Raw genomic sequence first — 24,702 nt, forward strand, 5'->3', positions numbered from 1 at the left:
AAACAGTTAAGAGCGCCACTAAAAGTCCGGTAGACTTTTCCCAGCTGCTGCTATTAGAGAGAGACGTGTCAAGGCCAATTTATACTTCTGCGTCGAGGGTACGCCGTAGTGTACGTCGTAGGCTACGCACATAGGTGACGCCGTCGTGAGCATTTATACTTCTGCGTTATGTCTGCGTTGCTCTGCAGTTGCACCGCCGAAACGCTAGTTGGCGGGGCCGGGTTTTAATGTTCCACGGTGTTTAGATTCCTCGCGGGTGTTTTGAGTTTAGGCTACTACAACAAGCAATGGCGACTGAAAGAGAGCGGATCATGTTGGAGTTGGAGCTTATTGAGGTTGAAAAACAGTTAATTTTAGTGAAATTACTCAAATTAAAAGGCAGAAACGAGAGAAGGCGTCGGAGGAGATGGTACGTGCGACCCGTGAACCCGATGAGGCAGAAGGTCACTTGGTCCATTTCCATTTTCTTCACTGAACTTTCACCTGAACTTCTGAATTTAAAAATGGCGGGCGGTGCAGAAGAACACGCCGGAAATGCGATGCTACCAAGCCGACCAATCACAGATCTTGCGGTCCGCGTCGCCGCGACGCGTAGTTACATTTTTGAGGAGGTGCGCGTCAGGGTACGGCGAAGGGTACGACATATGGTACACGTCAATGCGTATGCTACGCCGTACCTTCTACGCGCACCCGACGCAGAAGTATAAATTGGCCTTCAGTCTGGAGAGATAACATCAGTCGGTGAGGAACGGCTGCCATCAGAAAGAGTGATATCAGTTCTACTGAGCGCCAACTTCAAGACGTGACTCTTCAAACAACAATTTAGAGAAATGTCACTGATAACCGCCATCTGAAAGTGTCTCTTCTGTATTCTCAAGTGAAAATTCAATCAACAGCAATCCACGAAAACAGACATTCAAGAGTCGCTAAGATAGAGCGCTGTGATCAAACTCTATAAAAACATACAAATACACAGCAAACGTAATTAGACTGAACTAGTTTCTATACCTTTTGTTATTGCATGACATATATTAAGTATTCATTTCTCTTGATTTAAATAATACCAAGTCTGCAACTCTGACTGATAAACTTGACGCTGTTATTAAACTATAGTGTAGATAAAGTCCTGTGTGTTTTTCCCCTTTTTGCAAAGTTCACATGTTGGTGGAACTTTGGCAAAACTGTCTTTGGGTTTGCGTGGTTGAAGTCACCGGCTATTATGAAAAACCTAACCCTAGCCCTAACCCTAACCTTGCTGCGCTTCTGCCCCTTCTCACAAAAGCAAATTTAATAAGCATAATATATATTTTTTAATGTCTGTCAATGGAGAAAGATGCGTTTCACAGTCTAACCAGCTAACCACTAGGTACGTCTAATTTTAGTCTAGTTATAGTCTCTGACCTTAAAGGCCAAAGTCACTGTCAGCAGATATGACTAAATAAACATTCAGTGAACATGAGCATAATCAATCAGTGGAATAATATAATTAAGAAATGTGCAATGACATGGACGTCAGTATGATATAAAACACTATTAAAACGGAGCTTGACAGTTTTCATTATAGTCAAAATTAAAGCTTGACGGATGACGGATTGAACATTTGCTTAAATATTCCTGCCATGGAAAGCTGACATCGTTAACCGTTTCTAATTGCGAAATCATCTTTCTAAATACAGATAATAATTAATAATACGATGATTCTTTCATTGTCTGCGAGACGAGTCATTGTAAAATATGGCAGCTAAAAAGTGAGACTTCAGCTTCAGCTCTGACTTTCTGTTTAGAATTATGTTCAACATGATTGTCGTGATGTATATTAATTATGATGTTCACCAGAGAGACAGAAGCTGCCAAGATCTCTCTGGCAGGAGCTGAATAAAGACTCCAGCGTAGCAAGACGGACGGATCCGTGCAGTGAGACAGAACAATCAGTCAGAGAGGGCAAACGTATTTCACAGATGTTCGCTCTGGACCGTGAGCGAGGATGATGGGACTCGAGAGAAGAGCGATATGCCGGATGATTTTCCCGTTCTCAGCGGCACCGGCGAGTCAAGCACATAATAACAGCTCCCCGTGTAACGATATGAAGGTCCTGTAGGAGCTAACTAATGAGTTTGCCTGTGTTTTCATCTCACCTTGTCGACAGGTGTCCTTCAGCGAATATTGATTCATATTGATTTCTGCCCTGCCTGGATTTCATATGCATTCGTCCTTGAAAGTGAATCTAAAAATGTACAGCCTCGACCCAGCGAGAGAAAACATTGCATTTTCTTATCGTCTCCATGCAGTTGAGAAACATGTACAAATGGCTTTGTCACTGACACACAGCGAGGGAAATAAACTTTTATTACATCTGAAATGAAACAGCCTTTGGCCCCAAATGCATCAAACTCCATCAGAAATGTGAGAAGTTGAAAAAAAAAACAAAGCATACCTGGATGACAGGTATTTCTGGTTTCTGACTGATATTTCACCTAATGATGTAACTCTACAGTACAGTGTGACGTCATGTTTATACATCATGAAAGTGAAAGTGACGTGACATTCAGCCAAGTATGGTGACCCATACTCAGAATTTGTGCTCTGCATTTAACCCATCCGAAATGCACACACACAGAGCAGTGAACACACACACACACACTGTGAGCACACACCCGGAGCAGTGTTCATCATTTATGCTGCGGCGCCCGGGGAGCAGTTGGGGGTTCGATGCCTTGCTCAAGGGCACCTAAGTCGTGGTATTGAAGGTGGAGAGAGAACTGTACATGCACTCCCCCCACCCACAATTCCTGCCGGCCCGGGACTCAAACTCACAACCTTTCGATTGGGAGTCCGACTCTCTAACCATTAGGCCACGACTTCCCCTCGCATCATTCTACACGCTTGAACAAAACGATCTCTCATAACAGACTTAAAGCAACATGCACTAAAACGGCTTGCTGTGTACAGAGCTGTTTATGACAAGGTAAAAAGGCAGTTTTTTTAAACTACAATTGATACATTTTAACCAAAGTATGTTATAGATTTTTCATTAACACCCTAAAGAATCATATCAACTTATCTAGAGCCTACGGTCTTCAGTCTGCCTCCCGCTCTCATACTCACAGATGTAGTAATACTCTCGGCCCGGTCTGAACTCGAAGCCCAGCGAGAAAGGCGTGAATAGCTGGAACTTCTCTGAGAACTTGAGCGGGCCGTTGGGCGAGTGCGGCCGGTTGCACTCCCAGCGCTTGAAGCCCTTGGCCGTGTGGTCACACGTGCTGTAGCCGTCGTAGTTGACCATGTAGAGCACATAACGCTCCGCTTTCTCCACAGGGACCGAGTCCTCATAGTGCGGACAGTAGACGTCCAGGTAGTCGTTTATACAGACGTCGATGTGATAGTCTCCACGGTGAAACCTGCAGGACACAGAAAGCCAGATGCATCAGAAAACGCTTCTTTGCTTTAAAAATGAACACTATTCCAAACAAAAACAATCTTCCAGTGAATATGAGATGATGCTCTTTAATCACTCGTAGTGATATTTTAGTATCTTTGATATACTATTTCAGTTTTCTTAATATTCTGAATTATATTGTAATTTTTGCTTTTACTTTAATTTGAGTTGGTTTTAGTAAATTTGTTTTTATTAACGTATTGTAATGTAATTTTTATTCATGCATCCACACAGTTTTTATTAAATTAAATTGAATAGCATTTTTATTACAGAGCAAACAGGTCTGTGGACGATGCAGTAAACATTGGACTGCATTATGTTCTGCAACACCTAGACAGACTGGGGACCTATGTGAGGATCCTGTTTGTGGACTTCAGCTCGGCCTTTAACACGATCATCCCAAACATCCTCCTGCCCAAACTAACTCAGCTCTCCGTGCCCACCTCCGTCTGTCAGTGGATCAACAGCTTCCTGACAGACAGGCAGCAGCTAGTGAGGCTAGGAAAATACACATCCAGCACCCGTACAATCAGCACCGGAGCTCCCCAGGGCTGTGTTCTCTCCCCACTGCTCTTCTCCCTGTACACTAATGACTGCACATCTAAGGACCCCTCTGTCAAGCTCCTGAAGTTTGCAGATGACACCACACTCATCGGCCTCATTCAGGACGGTGACGAGTCTGCTTACAGACAGGAGGTTAAAGAGCTGGCTGTCTGGTGCAGTCTCAACAACCTGGAGCTTAACACGCTCAAAACAGTGGAGATGATTGTGGACTTCAGGAGAAACCCCCCTGCACTCCCCCCACTCACCATCATGAACAGCACTGTGACTGCAGTGGAGTCATTCAGGTTCCTGGGCACCACTATCTCTCAGGACCTGAAGTGGGACAATCACATTGACTCCATTGTGAAAAAGGCCCAGCAGAGGTTGTACTTCCTTCGCCAGCTGAGGAAGTTTATCCTGCCACAGAATCTGCTGAAACAGTTCTACTCCACCATCATCGAAACCATCTTCTGCACTTCAGTAACTGTCTGGTTCAGCTCAGCTTCTAAATCTGACCTCAGAAGACTACAGAGGGTAGTCCGGACTGCTGAGCGAATCATCGGTTCAACTCTCCCATCTATTCAAGAACTGTACTTATCCAGAGTGAGCAAAAGGGCTGTTAAAATCACTCTGGACCCCTCACATCCAGCACACTCCCTCTTTGAACTGTTGCCATCTGGTCGACGCTACAGAGCACTGAGCACCAGAACGACCAGACACAGGAACAGTTTCTTCCCTCAAGCAATCCATCTAATGAACAATTGATAATAACTTTGGGACACACTACACTATTTATATTTATATATACATACACTTATTTATCTAACACACATACTTAGCGTATACTTAAATTTTTTGCAAATAATATACCTGTACATACATAATGCTCATTGTAATATACCTGCCATACATTTTTAATTTGTATATTTTCGTTTCTTACCTACCTATTTGTATTTTTTTTTTTTTTTTCATTTTGTGTTTTTTGTTCTGTCACTGTCATTATGTTGCACTACGGAGCTTCTGTCACGAAAACAAATTCCTCGTATGTGTGAAAATACCTGGCAATAAAGCTCATTCTGATTCTGATTCTGATTAGTTGTAGTAACATTTCTGAAAAAGGTTCTATTTGTGATCATTAGTTAATATGAACTAACAACTAAAAAATACTTCTAATGCATTCATTAACCTTAGTTAATGTGAATTTTAACATTTCCTTATAGATTCATAAAATCAATATCAACAACTTTTATTAACTAACTTGTGTTGAATATGTTAACGAATATATTGCTCATTGTTAGTTAATGTTAGTTACTAACGTTAATTAATTGTAAAGTATTACTGTTTTAGTTCATTTAGTTAGCGACTGTAGTACTTTGAGTTAATGTAAATTAAAAAAGTAAAATTTTGCTTCTGAAATCAGAATCAGAAAAAAAATAAAAATTATAATAAAATTGATTTAAAAAATGTAAAAAAAAATGTTTAAATTATTTCCAAATGTAATAATGTTATATATGTTATAATGTTATATATGTTTTTTATGTTAGTTACAATAACTAATGGAAACTTATTGTAAAGTGTTACCGTTTTCTTGTATTTAATCTTAGTGACTGTAGTACTTCCATTTAAACTAAATATAAATGAGAAATGCTGCCACGGTAAATAGCTGAAATAATTTTTTTTCAAAACATTTTATACTTTTTAGATTTTAGTTATATTTTAGATTTTTTACAAATATTTATTTTATTTCAGATTTCAATTTTTTTTTTTTTAAATTATTTTAGATTTAGTTAACGCTAATAACTAAATACGGTTGCATTTTACTGAGACGAGCGCTGGTTTGCTTCCAAACACTCCTCTGACTCGTTTGCCAAGCATCTTGAAACAACTCCAACTTGCAACAAGAAATGATCTCATTAATCACAAAAGAGCCTAACATGTCCAAATGCCTGATGTGTTTACGGATGACATCTGCTATCATCTCACTGATGAAATACATAACGTGCTCTCATTCGGTTCTCAGAACAATGCAAAGTATGTGAAAGCGTTGAAGAGAATGACCTCTGACTCACAGTATTTCTGTCTTTGGGCCGCCGACCCCCAAGTGCACGCTTCACCTGTAAACACTCTCCACCTCGTTCTCTAAACTTCCAACGAATGACTAAACAACCTCATTCCTGCTTCTAAACAGCCATTTCACTGGCAGCTCAAAGTTTTAATTGAGAATCAGTTAGAGAAATGGAATGACAGAAACTTTTAATTGAAATTCTCCATCCTTGAATTCCACCGAAATACTATTCTATCGCTGTTTTAAATCGGAAATCGAAGCGTGCGGCGAATGGCGATGCTGTTGACAGTCTAGAGCTGAAATAAATCAGAGGGTCAAACAGGCAGAAACCGATCCGATCAGGCCAAATATATTCAGCAGAGAGAAAAGCTCTCCTCGTTCAATCTGCATCACTGTTTGCATCCGCACACACACTCAGCTCAATTAACAAAGTTAATAATCCTCTTCTCAATGACGGCACGCTTCATTAGCAGGAGCCGCTGGTGTTCTGGAGGTGTAAACAGCGAGGACAGACAATTAACATCAACACCAGACCGTCAGAGCTCCTGTATTCACGTCTGGAATAAATACATTCTACATGCAAGAAACTGAAAAGTGATTAATGCATATCCAACTAATGGTTAAGCTTCTGACAAGGTTTCTTCAATGTTATAAACAAACGTCTTTCAATAACATTTACCCTATGGAACGTTCATTAAACGTTATCTTGTAACATTATCAAAACGTTACTTTAGATCGTTCATGGAACGTTCAACTTTTAAAAGTTGTATCTGCTAATATTATTTAATGGATCAGAGCTGTTACTTTGTAACACGTTATTTGTTAATTGTTAATGTTAGTTACTAAGATTAACCATTTGTTACAAATGCTAAATGGTAGGTTACCAAATGTTACAACTGTAAAATCATAATTTTTTTGTGTATTTAGTTAAAGCAACTTTAGTATTTCAAGCTAAACTAAATGAAAATGATAAATGTTGCTTTGTGAACTAGCAAAAAAAAAAAAAACTTTTTTAAAAATTAAGATAAAAAAAAATAAGATTATTATTATTATTATTAATTTATATATTGACCATGGAAATTCTTTGTGAATATTTATTAACTTTATGTGAACATTAGCAAAATGTTCTTAGCACTTTATTTAAGAGCATATTAAATCTTCAAAACAAACATGAATTATAAAATATCTAAACAGTCTACTCTTCTAAAAGATTGTATCGCATCAGCCCAAATAACAACAATAATAATAATAATTATAATAACAATATACTTATTAAAAATATTCTGTATAATTTATATAGTAATAATAAAAAGAAAAACAATATATTTTGCAAGACATAAATATTTTATAATACATTATATATTACATAAATATTACTATAATATTAGCATAAATATTCCTTTATAAAAATAGCCTAAACATTCACATAATCAAGAAAAACATTAAATGTAAAAAAAATAAAGACAAATCCGTATGTTTTGATTGTTCTGAGAACTTAATGGGAACATTTTCAAAACATTCGTGGGACTAATTTTTATTATGTTTAATTGCTGCTGAAAGATCATCAAACTTAAATGTATTCTAGCTTAAATGTAAATACCATGGTAAACAAATACGGTAAATGTTACTACTAAAAACGCATTCAGCACTGCAGTATTATATTTCCTGCTTTCAGAGGGAAATGCAGAGATTTTCTGTGAGAACAGATGTCTGGAAATATCTGCTCTTATCCATAAAATATAATTTCATAGACACATAATTCAACAGCTGAAGAAGCTTGTGGTCTTTTGAAGTTTCGCAAACAATATTTCAATAGACAGAAAGGAATATCACAAGCTTTTTCTCTCATCTGGAGCTCGGTATGAAGAACATCGGTTCTAACTGGTTACAAAACAAATATTCAGTAGACGCTGCTTCTGAAGATCTCACGCCAAGAACTGCAGAAATACAGACCGATTGTTGAATATAAATAATACGTTTCTCTGGATGAGAATGGAGTTGCAATATTTCTTTTGAAACCCCAGGACCCAGAATATTATTCATATGAGGAATGTCCCTGTAAAGTCTAGCGAGGTTTTAATCTGTTTTTATTTGTTACTGATATCACTTTGTCTGCACATAAATTTATAGATTTCCAGGAACCTCGTGGCTATCTATTTTAAATTCAATTAATTTGCTGTCTTTCAGAAGCAATTCAGTCTGACACAAACATCCTGTGTTCAGCTGTGTGTGTAACATGACCTAATTTAGCAAAAATATTTTCAACAAGCTCGAAGCACAAGTACAGTAATGGACGTCTATGGGCAAGGCACTGAGGAGGGTTGAAACAGAAATGTGCCGTTTGTGTTTTAATTACAGCACATATTAAATCCTGAAAATGATCTGTAAATACGAGTCCCTAATTAGGACACTTTTCAAGGAGATTTTTTTTAACAGTCTAAATAACAACAACCACTACTACAACAAAAACAATAATATAACAATTACTATTAATAATAATGTTACAATATATACTTCTTTAATAAAAACAAATGTTATATATATATAACAACAATAATAATAACTACTACGATTAATAAAAAGTTATACAATATATACTTAATAAAAGCCATTATATATACTCTCTCTCTATATATATGTATATATATATATATATATATATATATATATATATATATATTATATTAAATTATATTTCTGTAATTTTTAATGAGCTGTAAAGTCTCAGTCTAAATAGCAAGAACCATAGTTAATAATATTAAAAACAATGATATACAATATAATTATTTAATTAAAGCTTATGCTATAAATTATCATATAAATAATAATACAATAATTTGCAATATTATAATATATATGAAAATTATTTTATTTTTAATTAATATTTTAAAACAGTTTTTTATAACATATTATATATATATATATATATATATATATATATATATATATAATTATATATATATAGTTACAGTATTTTTATTATTATTATTGTAATTTTGATGATATGTTAAATGTGTAATTGTGATGCTTTTACTTTCAAAACAGTGTGTATTTAAATGTTTATCCGGGTGAAATATCAAACCCCATTGACTTCCACTGTAAGTGCATTACTTGAAATGCAATTTTCCTTTGTTTTTACAAAGTGGAAATGATTTTCTGTGTTAATGGACCGGATGTCACAGATGCCGGATCTTGTATTGATTCAATACATTTCCTTTAATTCATTCATCCGGGTGATTTTTTTTTTTTCACCGTGATTTTCTCGACCTCTGCTGAAAAACAAGTATTGAGAAACTCGGTTCTGCTGTTCCTGCAGCAAAAGTCCTCCATGCTCCGGTCATACGAAAGGCAGTAATTAAAAACTGGGAATGGATGGAAGGCTAATTGTCAAATTATGATAATTACATGTCTTTGTTATGCTCCAGCTGTCTGGGAGAGAAGCTGAGGTCAAACGCAGCTCTGTAATCAGAGAGGAGGATCGGCCAACTTTAGAACATTTATTACAAGCTGATTATAAACCCGAGGAGCTCACAATGCTTTCTGTCTTTGACTCTGTACTGGGTCTGTTTGGGACTGAGGCGGCCTGCCATACAGCCTCCTGATTGGTCCATTTCCCTGACTATTACACAGCTCACTGAAAGCGGCCGCACAGTAAATGAAGAGCCGTCTGATGGCACAATGATTACGCTGCTCGACCGCCCGACAGAGAGAGAGAAAATCCATTCGCTGTGATAAGACCTGCAGGTGTGATTGCCCACTGCACTTGACTGAGAAAACACACACACACACATTTACTGAGCATCTGAATAAAGCCAGTATGGATATATATATTTGGATATGGATATATATGTATACATAACCCTGTGTTGCATATTCTGGAGGGTGAAGGCATGTCAAAGATGAGGATGTAATACATTCTGGCATATTTCTGCACACTGTACATCCAGTTCATCTCAATACCCATCTGCTGTTTTTAAAAACAGTATCATTCTACTTTATATCCAAGGTGTGTGTTTCTCCTGTGTTTTACCTCACTGGAGCTGACAGCTGCATTTACCTCTTACTGTTCACTGTGCAAAGCTCACATAAACATGCCTAGATGTACAGTATTTACCGTGATGCTGTCATTAGCATAAAACAAAGTACAACAAACACTAATATGATGCATCAATAACTTGACCCTCTAATACTAACATTATATATTCTATTTCATCTACTCGTTTTCTTGTTTATTAAAAAATCCACCATCTAACACTAACCTTCTCTATTCTATCTACTTGTTTCCTTTTATTTATTATTCAAAATAAGTACAATACAAAAACTTGCTAGGTGTACTTTGACTACATAGGGCTTTTTATTATGAGAGACAGATTTACTGAGAGAGTGTGATTACCTGCATCTGATTACAGCATTCATTCTTCAGATCAATCTCATATTCACAATAAAACATGAGTTTGAATGTCCGCTGAGGAAAGCGATATCTTTATCATACTATCCTTTCATTTGTTCATCTTCATTTTAGATGACAGTGCTGTGTCTTACAAGTTGTTATTGAAAGTAAAAATAACTTTCTTGTTTACAACCACGTTTCAGTCTTTCAAAATAAAAGTCTTTACTGCTGACTAACTCATAAAAACATGTCGCCATCTAATGGTGGAACAATGTATCCAAATGCAGATCGCAGACCACTTCTCAATTTTTTAGTAATATTTACTAAACAGCAGCAACCACCATAAAAGTGGCTACGCAATTCAGTCAAAAGTACAAAGGCAGCACTCTGATATACAGCATTGAAGTTATATAAAATATTATTTTTAGACTTTGCCCTCAGCCAAAACTATTTGCTCTAGAACAAGTAATAGATTAATGAGACCAAACACTGCCCATTAGATTTACGCAAAACAAATTATATCTCATATTTAACTACTATAGAGACATCAGAGCCTGCAGTTCATTTCAGAAGATCTGCTCAAGGTGAGGCGTGCTCAGTGGGTTTTATTAGCACTGAATGAGATTAATAAAAATGTGTGTGTGTGTGTGTGTATATATTCCAATTTTTCACACTTTCTGATGAGATTAATAAAATATATCTGTGTGTGTGTGTGTATACATAATATCTGTGTATATACAATTATGCCAATCATGTAAATGTCAAATAACATATCCATGAACATACAAGCCACTGTGATTATGATCAGAAATGAAGTTCCTCATTTGTCATTGAATCATCATCAATCCACACTACATGTGTTCTCAGACCGTTCCCAGAGAACCGTTGGAGACCTGGAATTCGGAAGTCCACCGTGAGCGTTTTTTCCATGTAAAGTGGTGGGATGTGTGACAGGAGGGATCAACAGTCTGTCTTTCTATCAGATCTCCACCTGCTCCTGTTCCAGCAGCCCTGCTGAATACAAGCAACAGCTGCCTTCAATAAATCCTGAAGCTGCTGCAGTGCAGGTAATATCTGTAACTGAAGAGGCCTGATCGTAAGTCCTTCTGCAGTCGAGCAGGACACTATTTAGGAGGTTAGGCATCTGGCGCTCACCCAGAATGCGTCTAGAGTTTTCATACGAGCCGAGATGGAAACAGCAGCCGTATTTCCATCATTGCAAGAATGCGGAGGGAAGTTGTGCTGATGGTTTGATGGGCTGCTGGTTGGACCATCTCACCTGCTTCTGGCTAAAAGCACCAGTCAACACATGCTGGACACATGTTTGACTTCCTCTGTCTGGCTTGCAAACATCCTTGCCAAAAGCCGCGAGGAGAATCTGGTTTAGAAAGACACGCGCATGAACCTGAAGTGCCTGAGATCCCACAAGAAACAGGAGAGGAGAAAATCAAACAGACCAAGCAGAAAATGGGTATCAATCCCTACTGTTAGCATGCCAAATTAGGATTAAATCTATCTATATTAGGGGTGTAACAGTACACAAATATGACGGTTCGGTACATACCTCGGTTTTAACGTACAGTTTGGTATGATTTCGGTACAAAATCTGGGGGAAACTGAACAAGTGGCATTTTCTTTATACGCATTCAGTTAAAGTTTACATTTTCTTATTGATAAAAATCTACATCAGCTTATGCTTAAAACTATATAGAGCCAGTTTTCATTATAAGGTTACAATTAGGCCTAACAACTTAACCCAAACATAAATTCAATTACTATTTATTTTTAAATAGATGATCAACACTCAACTTAAAATAAAATAATAAAATGTATGCAAACATGTACATGGCACATAATGCAGTTTTTATATTAACTTATAAATAATACAAATTTGAAGCTATTTGTTAAAATATACTCAATTACAAATGGCTGTCATAACATTTTTCATAACAGATTAATTTAAACATACTGTAAATAATTAAGACTAACAGGTTTAGTAAAATATTATAAGTATATCATGTAATATTTCACAAAATGCTCCTCTTTGGACTTAATTTGGGCAGGGGAAGGTGGAGGGTTTCTAAAACAAGCTGCAACTGCTATGGCAAGCTCTAGTCATATATTTGAATGCTGAGCAGCGAGCTCATTGGCTACTGATACAGGAGAGAACCAATCAGCTGTGACATGTGATGATGTCATTAGGTCAGACTGAGTTAGACCTATCGGACTGTGCCAGAACTCTGTATGTACAGCCTATAAAACTTCTGGTTAATTTGCATTTATACCTGAACTTGTGTGTAAAGATTGTGTTAAAAGATGTTAAAAACTGTGGATTAGAATATCCCAAATTTTAGATATATGCACACAAATCTGTAATATATAATCTATATTATATAATATATTATTACAGAAACATAGTATATAGTATTATTATTATTATGTTTTATTTATATATTATATTTTTATATTTATCTAGGATTAACATGCATATAAAAATAAGGCAGTTAATAATTTTTTTTTGCACAATTAACAAACACAATCAATAAACACATTTGTATAAATTTATATAACTAATATGATTTATTTGTTAGGGTAATTTGCATATATATGCGCAAAACAATACCAGTTCTTGCCTTAGAACTTTTTTTTTTTGATCCATTTAAAATGTTGACTACTATATATGTCTTGAGAAATGACATATTTCTTTAAAGCTTTTTATATCTTAATGAAGTGCTAATACGTAAAATTATGTTTAATTATTAAATATTTTAATTATGTTTTCTGTTTATTTCAATGTATTGCACAAAGCCTCAAAGCAGCTTATGAGTAAAGTTTTCTGTTTATATTGTTAATTTAAAACTTAAACCAGAACTAAATAATTTCTAATTATTAAAAAAATGTTTGAACAATTTATTTACATTTTTGTTAATTATAACAAACCTGAAATAAAATATAAATATTAGATTAAATGCTTAAACTTGTCAAAAAAAAAACTTATATAATATTAGTAGTACAGATGTAAATAATAATAATAATAATAATAGTACTGTATATTTAAATAGTATTTATGTTTTCTGCTGATATCTTTAACTAAATCCTAAACCAAAGTTAAAATAAAATAAAATAAAAAACATTTTAATTTATTTTTTTAACCATATTATAAAAAACTATTCTTCTATTTGTTCTTGTATTTTCATTTAATTCATCTGCCTCGGTGACTCTACACACACACACACACACACACAAAATGCAAAATGCACATCTCTTGCAAAATAAAGCATTGCATTCAAAATATATCAAAAACAAACATTTGCAAACACCTTTGCCATAATATTTTTGTGTGTTGCACAGAGAATTGTGTTTTGTGTTTTGCAAAAAGTGTTTTTTATGGTTAGTGTATTATTAGTGTATGGTTTTGTATATTTTGTGTGTGTTTCTGCTGTTTGAGGGTCAGCTTTCAGAAACTGTGTGACAAGAAAAAATGTTGTGTGCAAGCACTTGAAAAAAAAACTGTAACATATTAGGAATAATATTTATAGCAACGTAAATAATAAGTTAAAGTACTAAAATTATCAAAAAGTAAACTAGTAAAAATCACTTTCGTTAATTAAAATGAAATAATATAAAACAAATAGAATAGAATGACGCGGTGCAATGTGTGTAATGTGATCGCTGCATGCCCTGTCATGCCTCGTATTTCTGGACTCTGCACTTACAGTAATAATATCTCTCGAAGCATGGCATCGCACCCAAGATAGCAACATGTGAGTGTTTATTACAGATGATTATTCACAAAGCTCTCTAATCAGGGCTGATATCAGCAGGGCTTTTCTACTGACTCGCTCTCTCTCTCTCAGTGTGGTTTATGGGTTAGTTAATCAAATACTAGTCTGTTTACACACTCCTCATGCAGATCACACAACAACCACCAGCTGGAAAACTGCAGTCCGACTGGAAAACAGTGTTTGGATACCATGTGCCACGATAAAGTCTGAGATAAGCTACTTACTTAAAAAGAAAAAGGTTTGCACAGCTAATTAACAAAGCTCATGTCTTTTTCATCAGAAAAAAATTTCAGATTTCACCCACTATTATAATAATAAAATATATATGGTGTTGTTTAATATATATATATATATATATATATATATATATATATATATTACTTATTAATTTTATTTTATTTATATTTATTTATATTTATATTTAACTTTATTCTTTTATTTTATTGCATTTCAGTTGTTTAAATGTTATGTAAAAAGGTTTTTTTTATTTTACTTTGTTTTTATTTTTTAAAAGATTTATTTTTATTTTACTTTTTTGTATCATTTCAGTTTAGTTGACATTTATTTCCTGAAATATATATTTTTTTGTTTTAGTTGGCTATAATAACCTTGATGTAAAATAAAAAACAATATACACATATCTATAGCAGATTTATAGCTTTCAAACTTAAAATATATTCAAATAAAATAATATCAAATCAATGAGAAAATGTAGCTTTGGAACAAGCTGAAATAAAAAACTGTTTTTTTATATTTTATTTTATTTTATTTTAATTTATTTTATTTCTTTTTTTTCCATTACGTAGCATACATCATAAGAAACTTTGAATCTCTCTTCAAACTGCACATTTTCAGATAACATAACATTTAAATAACGCATTAGACAAGGTTTTATATTGAAAGAAAATCCTAAAATATTATATCATGTATATATCATATACACACACACACACACACACACACACACACACACACACACACACACACACACACACACTCAAAAATATTTGTATATGTGAATCTGTGTTAAAGTGTAATTTATTTCTGTGATGCTCCGCTGTATTTTCAGCATCATTCCTCCAGTCTTCAGTGTCACATGATCTTCAGAAATCATGAAAATATGATGATTTACTGCTTAATAAACATTTCTGTGATCATATTTCCATGATTTCTGAAGATCATGTGACACTGAAGACTGGAGGAATGATGCTGAAAATACAGCGGAGCATCACAGAAATAAATTACACTTTAACAGATACTCACACAGAAAACTGCTGTTTTGCATTCTAATAATATTTCACAATTTCTCCTGTATTTTTGATCAAATAAATGCAGCCTCCGTGAGAATCTAGGATGAAAATCTATGATTTGTAGGAGTGTGAGAACATGATGATGAATGATCTATACTTCTACTGGAATATGCCTTTGCTCGAATGAAAGCGGGAAGGACAGAGGGAATATTCAGACTCTAAACATAGCGAGCGCTGACAGCAAGCCGAGCGTCTCGCTGTCCGAACCCCTGCAGCTGTTGCCTAACTCTCCCGTCGAGTCTTGGCAGATCTGTCAGAGCCTCGGGGTCGAGCGTCTGCTCACAGCAGGTCTGGAGAAACAGTCCAAACACACTCCAGCTGACCCTCGCTCACATTACAGCCTTAAGAGTCATCAAGAGGGAAACTGAGATGCATGCATCATCGGAAAGCTGAATAAATCATCTCTCCATTGATGTGTGGTTTGTTAGGAGGACGATATTTGAAAAGGGTGCAAAAAAATCTACATCTTTAAAGTAGTTCTTAGCAATGCATATTACTAAGTTTTGATATATTTACAGTAGGAAACTTACTAAATATCTGCAAGGAACATGATCTTTGCATAATATTCTAATGATTTTTGGCATCTTTATTTTGACCCATGTATTGATGGCTATTGCTACAGAAAATATTAGACACAAATATCAAGGCCATAGCTTCATTGAAAGTTCACTGAAACGAAATAAATGTTAACTACAATGACCAGGGGCGTCATGCATTCATGATTTTTGAGGGGGCACCCTTGGGGGGTGGGTGGGGGGGGGTATAAGTCATTCTACGAAAGCACTGTATAACTGATATAGGCTTATTTTTTTTATTTTTTTTCCTTTTTATTCAAAACAATTCCAAACATGCTTAATATATCAGGAAATATCTCGTTTCTCAAATATGTGTAGGTAAACGCGTTTTGCACCTTTATAGATTGTTATTTTATCAATATATGGAAATGTAGTGTAATCTATTAACTACACATAAAAACCTGACTTTTTACTTAAGTGCCATATCATGCCATAAAATATTTTTAATACGACTGAATTTGCATTTAATGTAAATTTTAATAAAAATATTGTAAGTTACTTATTTTAACACTTTCATTTTACAGAGAGTAAAGAACATTTACATTATCAAAAAACATTTTCATTCAGTCTAGCCAGAGTTCAGGCACTCTCAAAAACTCCCATTAAAATCACTGAAGCACTTTACATTATGAAACGAATATCTTACTTACATTCGTACGCACATCTGCACTTTTTGTTGTTTCTGATGAGAGAATTCGCTAAATAATTCAGTCAGCGAGCAAGTGAACAAAACACTGCATTTCAGTGATGACTCTTCTGGACGTCTCTGATTGGCCATTGCACCCATAAGCGCAACAGAATAGTTTCTGATTGGTTATCATGAAGCGTTGTTACGAACGCGTCTGTCTCTGGCTCAGCGCCAGCCAGCGAACGCAGATTTGAATTTAGCAGCTGATGCTGTGCACTGAACGATCTAAATCACACCGCTGTGATTGTATCAAATATATAAAAAAATAATATTTGGCAATTTTTTTTTGTTGTTGTCGTTTGGAAGCTGCATTTAAAATCCACTTGGCTCAGAAATCTGAGGGGGCACGTGCCCCCTCACTTCGAATGGGCATGACGCCTCTGACAATGACATATTTTAGTTAGTTGCAAAAGGTAAAATTGTACTTTTTTAGTTTAAGTGTTTTTTTTTTATTACTAAAACCAATACATAAATAAATAATACTGATATAAAAAAAAAACAAATAAATAAATAAATAGACATATTTTATCAAATCAAATAAACAAACCTAAAAATAAAAATAAAAATGCTCCAGGAAAACCTTACACTAAAATTAAAATCGAATCAGAAAATATAAAAAAAGAAAAAGTAATAAAAATGAAATGCCATAATACTATATAAATAATAGTAGTTAATTTACTGAAATTAAGCAGAAAGAAAAAAATATATAAAAACTAAACTAAAACCAACAAATTTACTTAAGCTTAAAATAAAACTAAAATGAAAACAGAAAATATAAAAAACTAATTCAAAATATTATAAACCATAATAATATATTAATATTACTTAAAAAACACAATTTTATTTACTTCAAAAAACATAAAAAAAACAATAATTATAACTTAAAGTTAAAGCAAAATATAAAACATAAAAAATATTACATAAAAATTATATGAAATTACATATTAATAATAGTAAAAAAACAACAAAAAAACAAAAAACAATCTACCTGAACTGGAAGTGACTTTATTTGATTATCATCTGATTATGAATGATTCACATTATTCTGGAGAGGAAAACGTTTTCTTCATAATCCCGAGATTATCAAATCAATTCCTGCTCTACGTGTTTTTCTTGTTGAATACCTTGTTCAAATTACAAATACGTCAAAAAAAATTAAAATACAAACTGCATTTTTTGTCGAATTTAAATCAATGCCACTAAAGCTTCACGACTTGTTCACTGACTCACAGAGAAAGAAAGAAAGAAAGCAATCTTTAAATCCAGCTCAATATCACTGAGATATAAACATCTTAATAACAAAGATCAGATTTCTGCTTGAAGTAAAAGAAGACAATCGATTCTTGATTTACATTCCAATCAGAGGAGACAAATCAAAGAAGGAAAGCAGCGGATGGAAAATGTAATTTGTCGGCTCGAAAGTTCCTTTGATTTAGTGTTTGAGACGATGATCCATATCTGTGTGGAAGTCATGGATGGCCAGGCTTAAATTGAATCGGTCCCATCATGCTCTCTGTTCTCAGCACAGGACGGTTGTGAGATGATGAATGTGAATGATAGAGTCTCCATATGACTTCTGTGAGCAAACCTGAGAGTCTGACTGTGTCCAGATCACAAACACCAGCTGCTGCACGTCCAGCACACACACACACACACACACACACACACACACACACACACACACACACACACACACACAGACACACACACACACACACACACACAGACACACACACACACACAGACAGACACACACACACACAGAGACACAGACACACACACACACACACACACACAGAGACACACACACACTCAAAGACACACACACACACACACACACACACACAGAGACTGAGACACACACACACACACTCAGAGACACACACTCTGTGTGTGTCTCTCTCTCTCTGTGTGTGTGTGTGTGTGTGTGTCTGTGTCTCTCTGTGTGTGTGTGTCTGTGTCTCTGTGTGTGTGTGTGTGTGTGTGTGTGTGTGTGTGTGTGTGTGTGTGTCTCTGAGTGTGTGTGTCTCAGCCATATGCAGACTCTATTATTATTATTAATATATATATATATATATATATATATATATATATATATAAAAGTTACAGTTTTTTACGATTGCTATGACATATTTTTCAAAACTTTTAACAATTTTCCAAAACTCTTAACACAGTTAGCACTACATCCGCCTGTTTAAGCTATACTATTAACACATTTCTTGTTGCTTTAACACAAAATGCATACAATTAACACAAATTTAAAATGCTTGAACTTCTTTTACACACAAGCTCAAACAAGACCAAAACAATGGATTTTTACTGCCAAATTTACCAATGATTTAACACTGTATGTCAGAACACCATGTTCTAAACCTAACCTTACAGGCTAAAGTCAAGGTAAACCGCTGTTCATATTGTGAATTGAAACACAAATATATTCCCTGTATTTTATTCCATTGCTAATGAGAAACAGCTTATTGAAGTTATGCAAATATATAAATCACAGCTGATTCCCATCTAGGAAGCACACTCAGGTGTTGAGGTTCTTTCAATCACATGATCATATGTTCTAAAAGAGGACTCTTTGGGCTGATCTTGTGTGGAAAAGAAACAATATAGAGCAACACAAAGAAAGAAAGAAAGAAAGAAAGAAAGAAAGAAAGAAAGAAAGAAAGAATGCCTGCAAGAGGGACAGGAAGACGAGTACCAGGACAAGGGAGAGGAGTGGGGCAAGGACAAGGGCAAGGGAGAGGAGTGGGGCAAGGACAAGGGCAAGGGAGAGGAGTGGGGCAAGGACAAGGGAGAGGAGTGGGGCAAGGGCAAGGACAAGGGAGAGGAGTGGGGCAAGGACAAGGGCAAGGGAGAGGAGTGGGGCAAGGACAAGGGAGAGGAGTGGGGCAAGGGCAAGGACAAGGGAGAGGAGTGGGGCAAGGATAAGGGCAAGGGAGAGGAGTGGGGCAAGGACAAGGGAGAGGAGTGGGGCAAGGGCAAGGACAAGGGAGAGGAGTGGGGCAAGGATAAGGGCAAGGGAGAGGAGTGGGGCAAGGACAAGGGAGAGGAGTGGGGCAAGGGCAAGGACAAGGACCAGGGAGAGGAGTGGGGCAAGGACAAGGGAGAGGAGTGGGGCAAGGGCAAGGACAAGGACCAGGGAGAGGAGTGGGGCAAGGGCAAGGACAAGGGAGAGGAGTGGGGCAAGGATAAGGGCAAGGGAGAGGAGTGGGGCAAGGACAAGGGAGAGGAGTGGGGCAAGGGCAAGGACAAGGACCAGGGAGAGGAGTGGGGCAAGGACAAGGGAGAGGAGTGGGGCAAGGGCAAGGACAAGGACCAGGGAGAGGAGTGGGGCAAGGACAAGGGCAAGGGAGAGGAGTGGGGCAAGGACAAGGGCAAGGGAGAGGAGTGGGGCAAGGACAAGGGCAAGGGAGAGGAGTGGGGCAAGGACAAGGGAGAGGAGTGGGGCAAGGGCAAGGACAAGGACCAGGGAGAGGAGTGGGGCAAGGACAAGGGAGAGGAGTGGGGCAAGGACAAGGGAGAGGATTGGGGCAAGGGCAAGGACAAGGGAGAGGAGTGGGGCAAGGGCAAGGACAAGGACCAGGGAGAGGAGTGGGGCAAGGACAAGGGAGAGGAGTGGGGCAAGGACAAGGGAGAGGAGTGGGGCGAGGACAAGGACGAGACAGAGGAGTGGGGCGAGGGAGAGGGAGAGGAGTTAGAATGCGTGGTGGCGCTCAAAGAAGGACCAGAGCTAGGGTAACTGATCAAATAAGAGCAACTATCATTGACCATGTCATAAACCATGGGCTATCATATAGAGAGGCTGGTGAACGAGTACAACCAAATCTCAGCCAGGACACAGTGGCATCCATTGTCCGTATTTTCAGAGAAGCCAACAGGTAGGATATTGCTTCTCCTACAGCAAAGTGTACTGTAAATACTGTAATATTACCATTTACAGTATTAGAGTGACTGTATGCCTCCGGTCTCTAATATGTAACTGTATTTTGTTCCTCTTAAGATTCAACGTCTACCTCCCTCAGGGGGCAGAGGAAAGCTCCTGAATGAAGAACAGGAACTTGCTATTGTCAACATGGTGATTGCTGACAATGAAATAAAACTGAAGGACATTCAGTCCAGAGTTGTAGAGGACAACCTTGTCTTTGGGAACATTGCAGCAATCAGCATAACATCCATTTCTCGGACTCTAGCTAAACACAGAGTCCTAATGAAACAACTATACAAAGTTCCTTTTGAAAGGAACAGTGAGCGCATTAAAGAACTCCGTCACCAATACGTCCAGGTAAGGTTATGCAATACAGTCATTACTGTACTATACACAGTGTGTTTTGCAGTAAACTACTCTATAAACCTGGAGTACATTAGGACATACAGTAGATATACGGTACAGCACAGCATGTACATACACTGTGTCTAATTACTTTCAGAGAGTCATGGAGTTGCAGGCCAATCAAGTCCCACATGAAATTATCTATGTTGACGAGGCTGGCTTCAACTTGGCGAAAAGGCGTCGCCGTGGGAGAAACATAATTGGCAAAAGGGCCACAGTTACCGTGCCGGGCCAGAGAGGAGCCAACATCACCATGTGTGCCGCAATCTCCAACAATGGTGCACTCCTGCATAAATGTGAGATTGGCCCCTACAACACCGACCGCCTTCTCCTATTTTTAGAAGACCTGCACGAAAGATTGGTGCCAGAGGTAGAAAGGGGACAGGTGGGAGACCACTTGCCAATATATGTGATCACATGGGACAATGTGGCATTCCACCATTCCCGTGCAGTCACAGCATGGTTTGACGCCCCTCCTAGGATGGTGTCCCTTTTCCTTGCTCCTTACTCCCCTTTCCTCAACCCCATTGAGGAGTTTTTCTCATCCTGGAGATGGAAGGTTTTTGACCATCGCCCACATGACCAAATGTCCCTCCTGGATGCAATGGATGCTGCATGCCAAGACATCACAGCTGAACACTGCCAGGGGTGGATAAGGCATGCAAAAAGATTCTTCCCACGATGCCTTGCCAGAGAAGATATCAGGTGTGATGTGGATGAGAACATGTGGCCAAATGCAGAAGACCGGGCAGATTAGAAGTTTACTTTGTTTTTTTTTATTATTATTCCGGTGCTTTTTGTGTTTGTATATCTTGCAGTAATGTCCTTTTGCAAATAAAGTCTTTACTGCAGCAATTCTTTCTCTGTCTTTTTTTTAGAACTGTAACTGTACATTCTATAAAGCTACTCTAAGATGGTCAATCATTTTTTGTGACAAAATGCATGCATTTACTAAACCCAACAAAACAAAAATGTAGAGAGGCTTCAAAAGAAACTACAGTGCAAAACACAATCTCTGATCAATACAATATACTGTACTGTCCATTGTATAAGGGCAGACCTGTCACATAAAATAATGCAGTTTCTGTAATTTCAGCTGATGATAGTGTTTTTTTTTTGTCATTGTGTTATGATTGACTAAATGTTCCTGTTGGAAGAGAACATGTGTTAGTGTTTTGAATAATTATTTGATTTTGAAACATGTTTGCAGTGTTTTGGTAGACATAGTGTATTGTGTTAGTGTATTATTTTATTTTGAAAATTAGATTTGGAGTTTAGTTTACAATGTGTGATTTTGAGCATGAAATTAACCGTTTTGCCAATTGTGTGTTTTAGGTGTGTTGGTGTGTTAAGAGTTTAGGAAATTTGTTAAATGTATTGAAAAATCTGTCATAGCGATTGTAAAAAACTGTAAAGGCACAATATGTAATTTTTCTGCTTTAAAAATAGCAGATATCACTATATCTATGTTATATATATTTTTTTGTTGTGTACTTACATTATCCCGACAGTTTCCACGAACTTTAAAATCCGGAGAAAATTATAGTTTAATTAGAAGACACGGCACGTTTCTTTATTTCCGTTTTGTCGCCCGTCTATGGCGTCATATAAACTTTGACCCCTCTAGTTTATCTAACTTCCTGCGGAGCCGCCAAATACAAAGGTGAACAGAAGCAAAGACGAGACGAAGAAGAATAAGTAGTAGCTAGCCTTGGTCGAGACTATTATATTTTATATTTATATTGTTTATATTCGTATTTATACCTCAATCAATAACTTAGTTATGGATCATGATTACGCTTTGCCTGCACGTTCTGTGAAGCGCAAACGTACGGGTGAAATAAATGACCTGAGAAGGTTTTGGGACGAAAAAGAAACGAGACACGGGTAAATATTGGAGTTGCATGTCCAAGATAGAGAGAGCTTCGTGACAAGCTGAAACTACAGAGAGATGCTTGCATTCTAATAAACAGGTATGCATCCATTCAGCTAACTATATCTATCCGTATATTTTGTGAAACGATGATGTCTTGTGTAAAACGCAGACGGACTAGCTCTCATGTAGAGTATAATGTAAATCTACATGTGTTCTATATCTAGCTGGATAAAGTAGCTTCAAATGCAGTTCACTATCTTTTCGATATCATAGTATAAACGTAGCCTAATTATAATTATTAACGAAAGGCAACCGTTTTTTTTAAAACATATATTACTACTAGCTAGATGGAATATTGATTTGATAGGGGTCTCATAATTCATATATCTCTCCGTTCGAAAATACGTGATTGTCAAAATACTAAGGCCGGTGACACACTGGCTGCGTGGCGTCTCTGCTGCGTGCCAGAAGCGTGGCGCGCTGCTGCTGCTGTAGGTGACATAGAGGGAGACCGCCGACAGACCAGGCTCTTGTCTTCATGACAACAATATCTATACTTCATGTTGAACATAAATATAAAGCCTACTGATAAAGGACACCGTCAACAGTATTGACGGCAAAATAGACTATGTTTGACAGGTGCAATATTTGAAAATCGATAATTATTTATTTATTTTTTAAATTACATTTGTATCTGAATTTATGTCAACCTATAGACTTTCAAACATCAAAATGTCATGAATTAATATGTATTTGTGTACAAAATTACATATAAACATATTTTCCTATTATATTTTGCCTGGAAACGCTTCCAACACGCGTGTGTGTCGCGTGAAAAATAGGCGTCGGTTCTATTTCTAGCATGCACACGCCGCGCCTGAGACACGCGTCTCACACAGGCAGTCTGCAAGCTCTAACCTATTAACATGGGAGCCGAATTAAAAACTGACACGCCACGCAGCTGAGACGGTTGCGCCATACATCCAGTGTGTCGCCGGCCTCAGTTAAAATGAGTGAGGAATGTGGGGAGCGACAGAGCGCGTGTTCCAAAGAACAACAACTCCCATGAGCCTACGCTCTTTCCCGACGTCATCAAAGTACGTCTCATGTTATTGTTTTGATTGAGTGACCCCTGGTGGCCAAAAATTCCATACTGCGCGTTTAATATTTCAGGAAGTTAAAAACATTTTTGCATATTCACGGTTCTCAGATGCTGGTTAATGGTCACATGACATGCAGCTAAAATAAAATATATTTCTACATTTCTCATTTGTGGTGAGTTTAAGCTGACAACTAAGCTAAAACTGAAATAATCAATAAATAAATAAATGTAGATTTACTTGCCATTTATTTATAGCCTATTTTATTAACAGTTCAGTAGTATTAGTAGTAAGATACAGTTTATTTCAAAATGTGTCCAGACAGGCTTCAGAAATGCCAGCGAATGAAATAATAGACATTTAGTAAGAGATTCAATGCCTGAGAAGATCCTCAGACTGCTTGACCTCTGCACAACCTCCAGGGTTCAGCCACAGATGCACTTCTGACCCAAACCGAGCGAAGCAAAGCGTCGAGTACAAGCATGCGATGCATTTATATTTAACACGAGCCAAACACTTACTACTCCAGAGCTGAACACCATTTCACAGAGAAAGAAAGATCAGCTCAGTAAACCTGTTTTATACATCTCCAGGA

The 24,702-nt window shown here is 36.8% G+C and overlaps 1 protein-coding gene across 1 annotated transcript in view; it reads right to left on the reverse strand.

Moving 5' to 3' along the window:
• efna5b (ephrin-A5b) overlaps positions 1-24,702 on the reverse strand; it is a 111,755-nt gene that overhangs the window by 13,987 nt on the left and 73,066 nt on the right. Inside the window, exon 2 of the mRNA XM_059504311.1 lies at positions 3,106-3,398. Within this exon, the coding sequence (XP_059360294.1) occupies positions 3,106-3,398 (293 nt within the window). The remainder of the gene's footprint in view (positions 1-3,105; positions 3,399-24,702) is intronic.

Source organism: Carassius carassius, chromosome 21 (assembly GCF_963082965.1).
Source record: "Carassius carassius chromosome 21, fCarCar2.1, whole genome shotgun sequence".
NCBI classification, from domain to species: domain Eukaryota; kingdom Metazoa; phylum Chordata; class Actinopteri; order Cypriniformes; family Cyprinidae; genus Carassius; species Carassius carassius.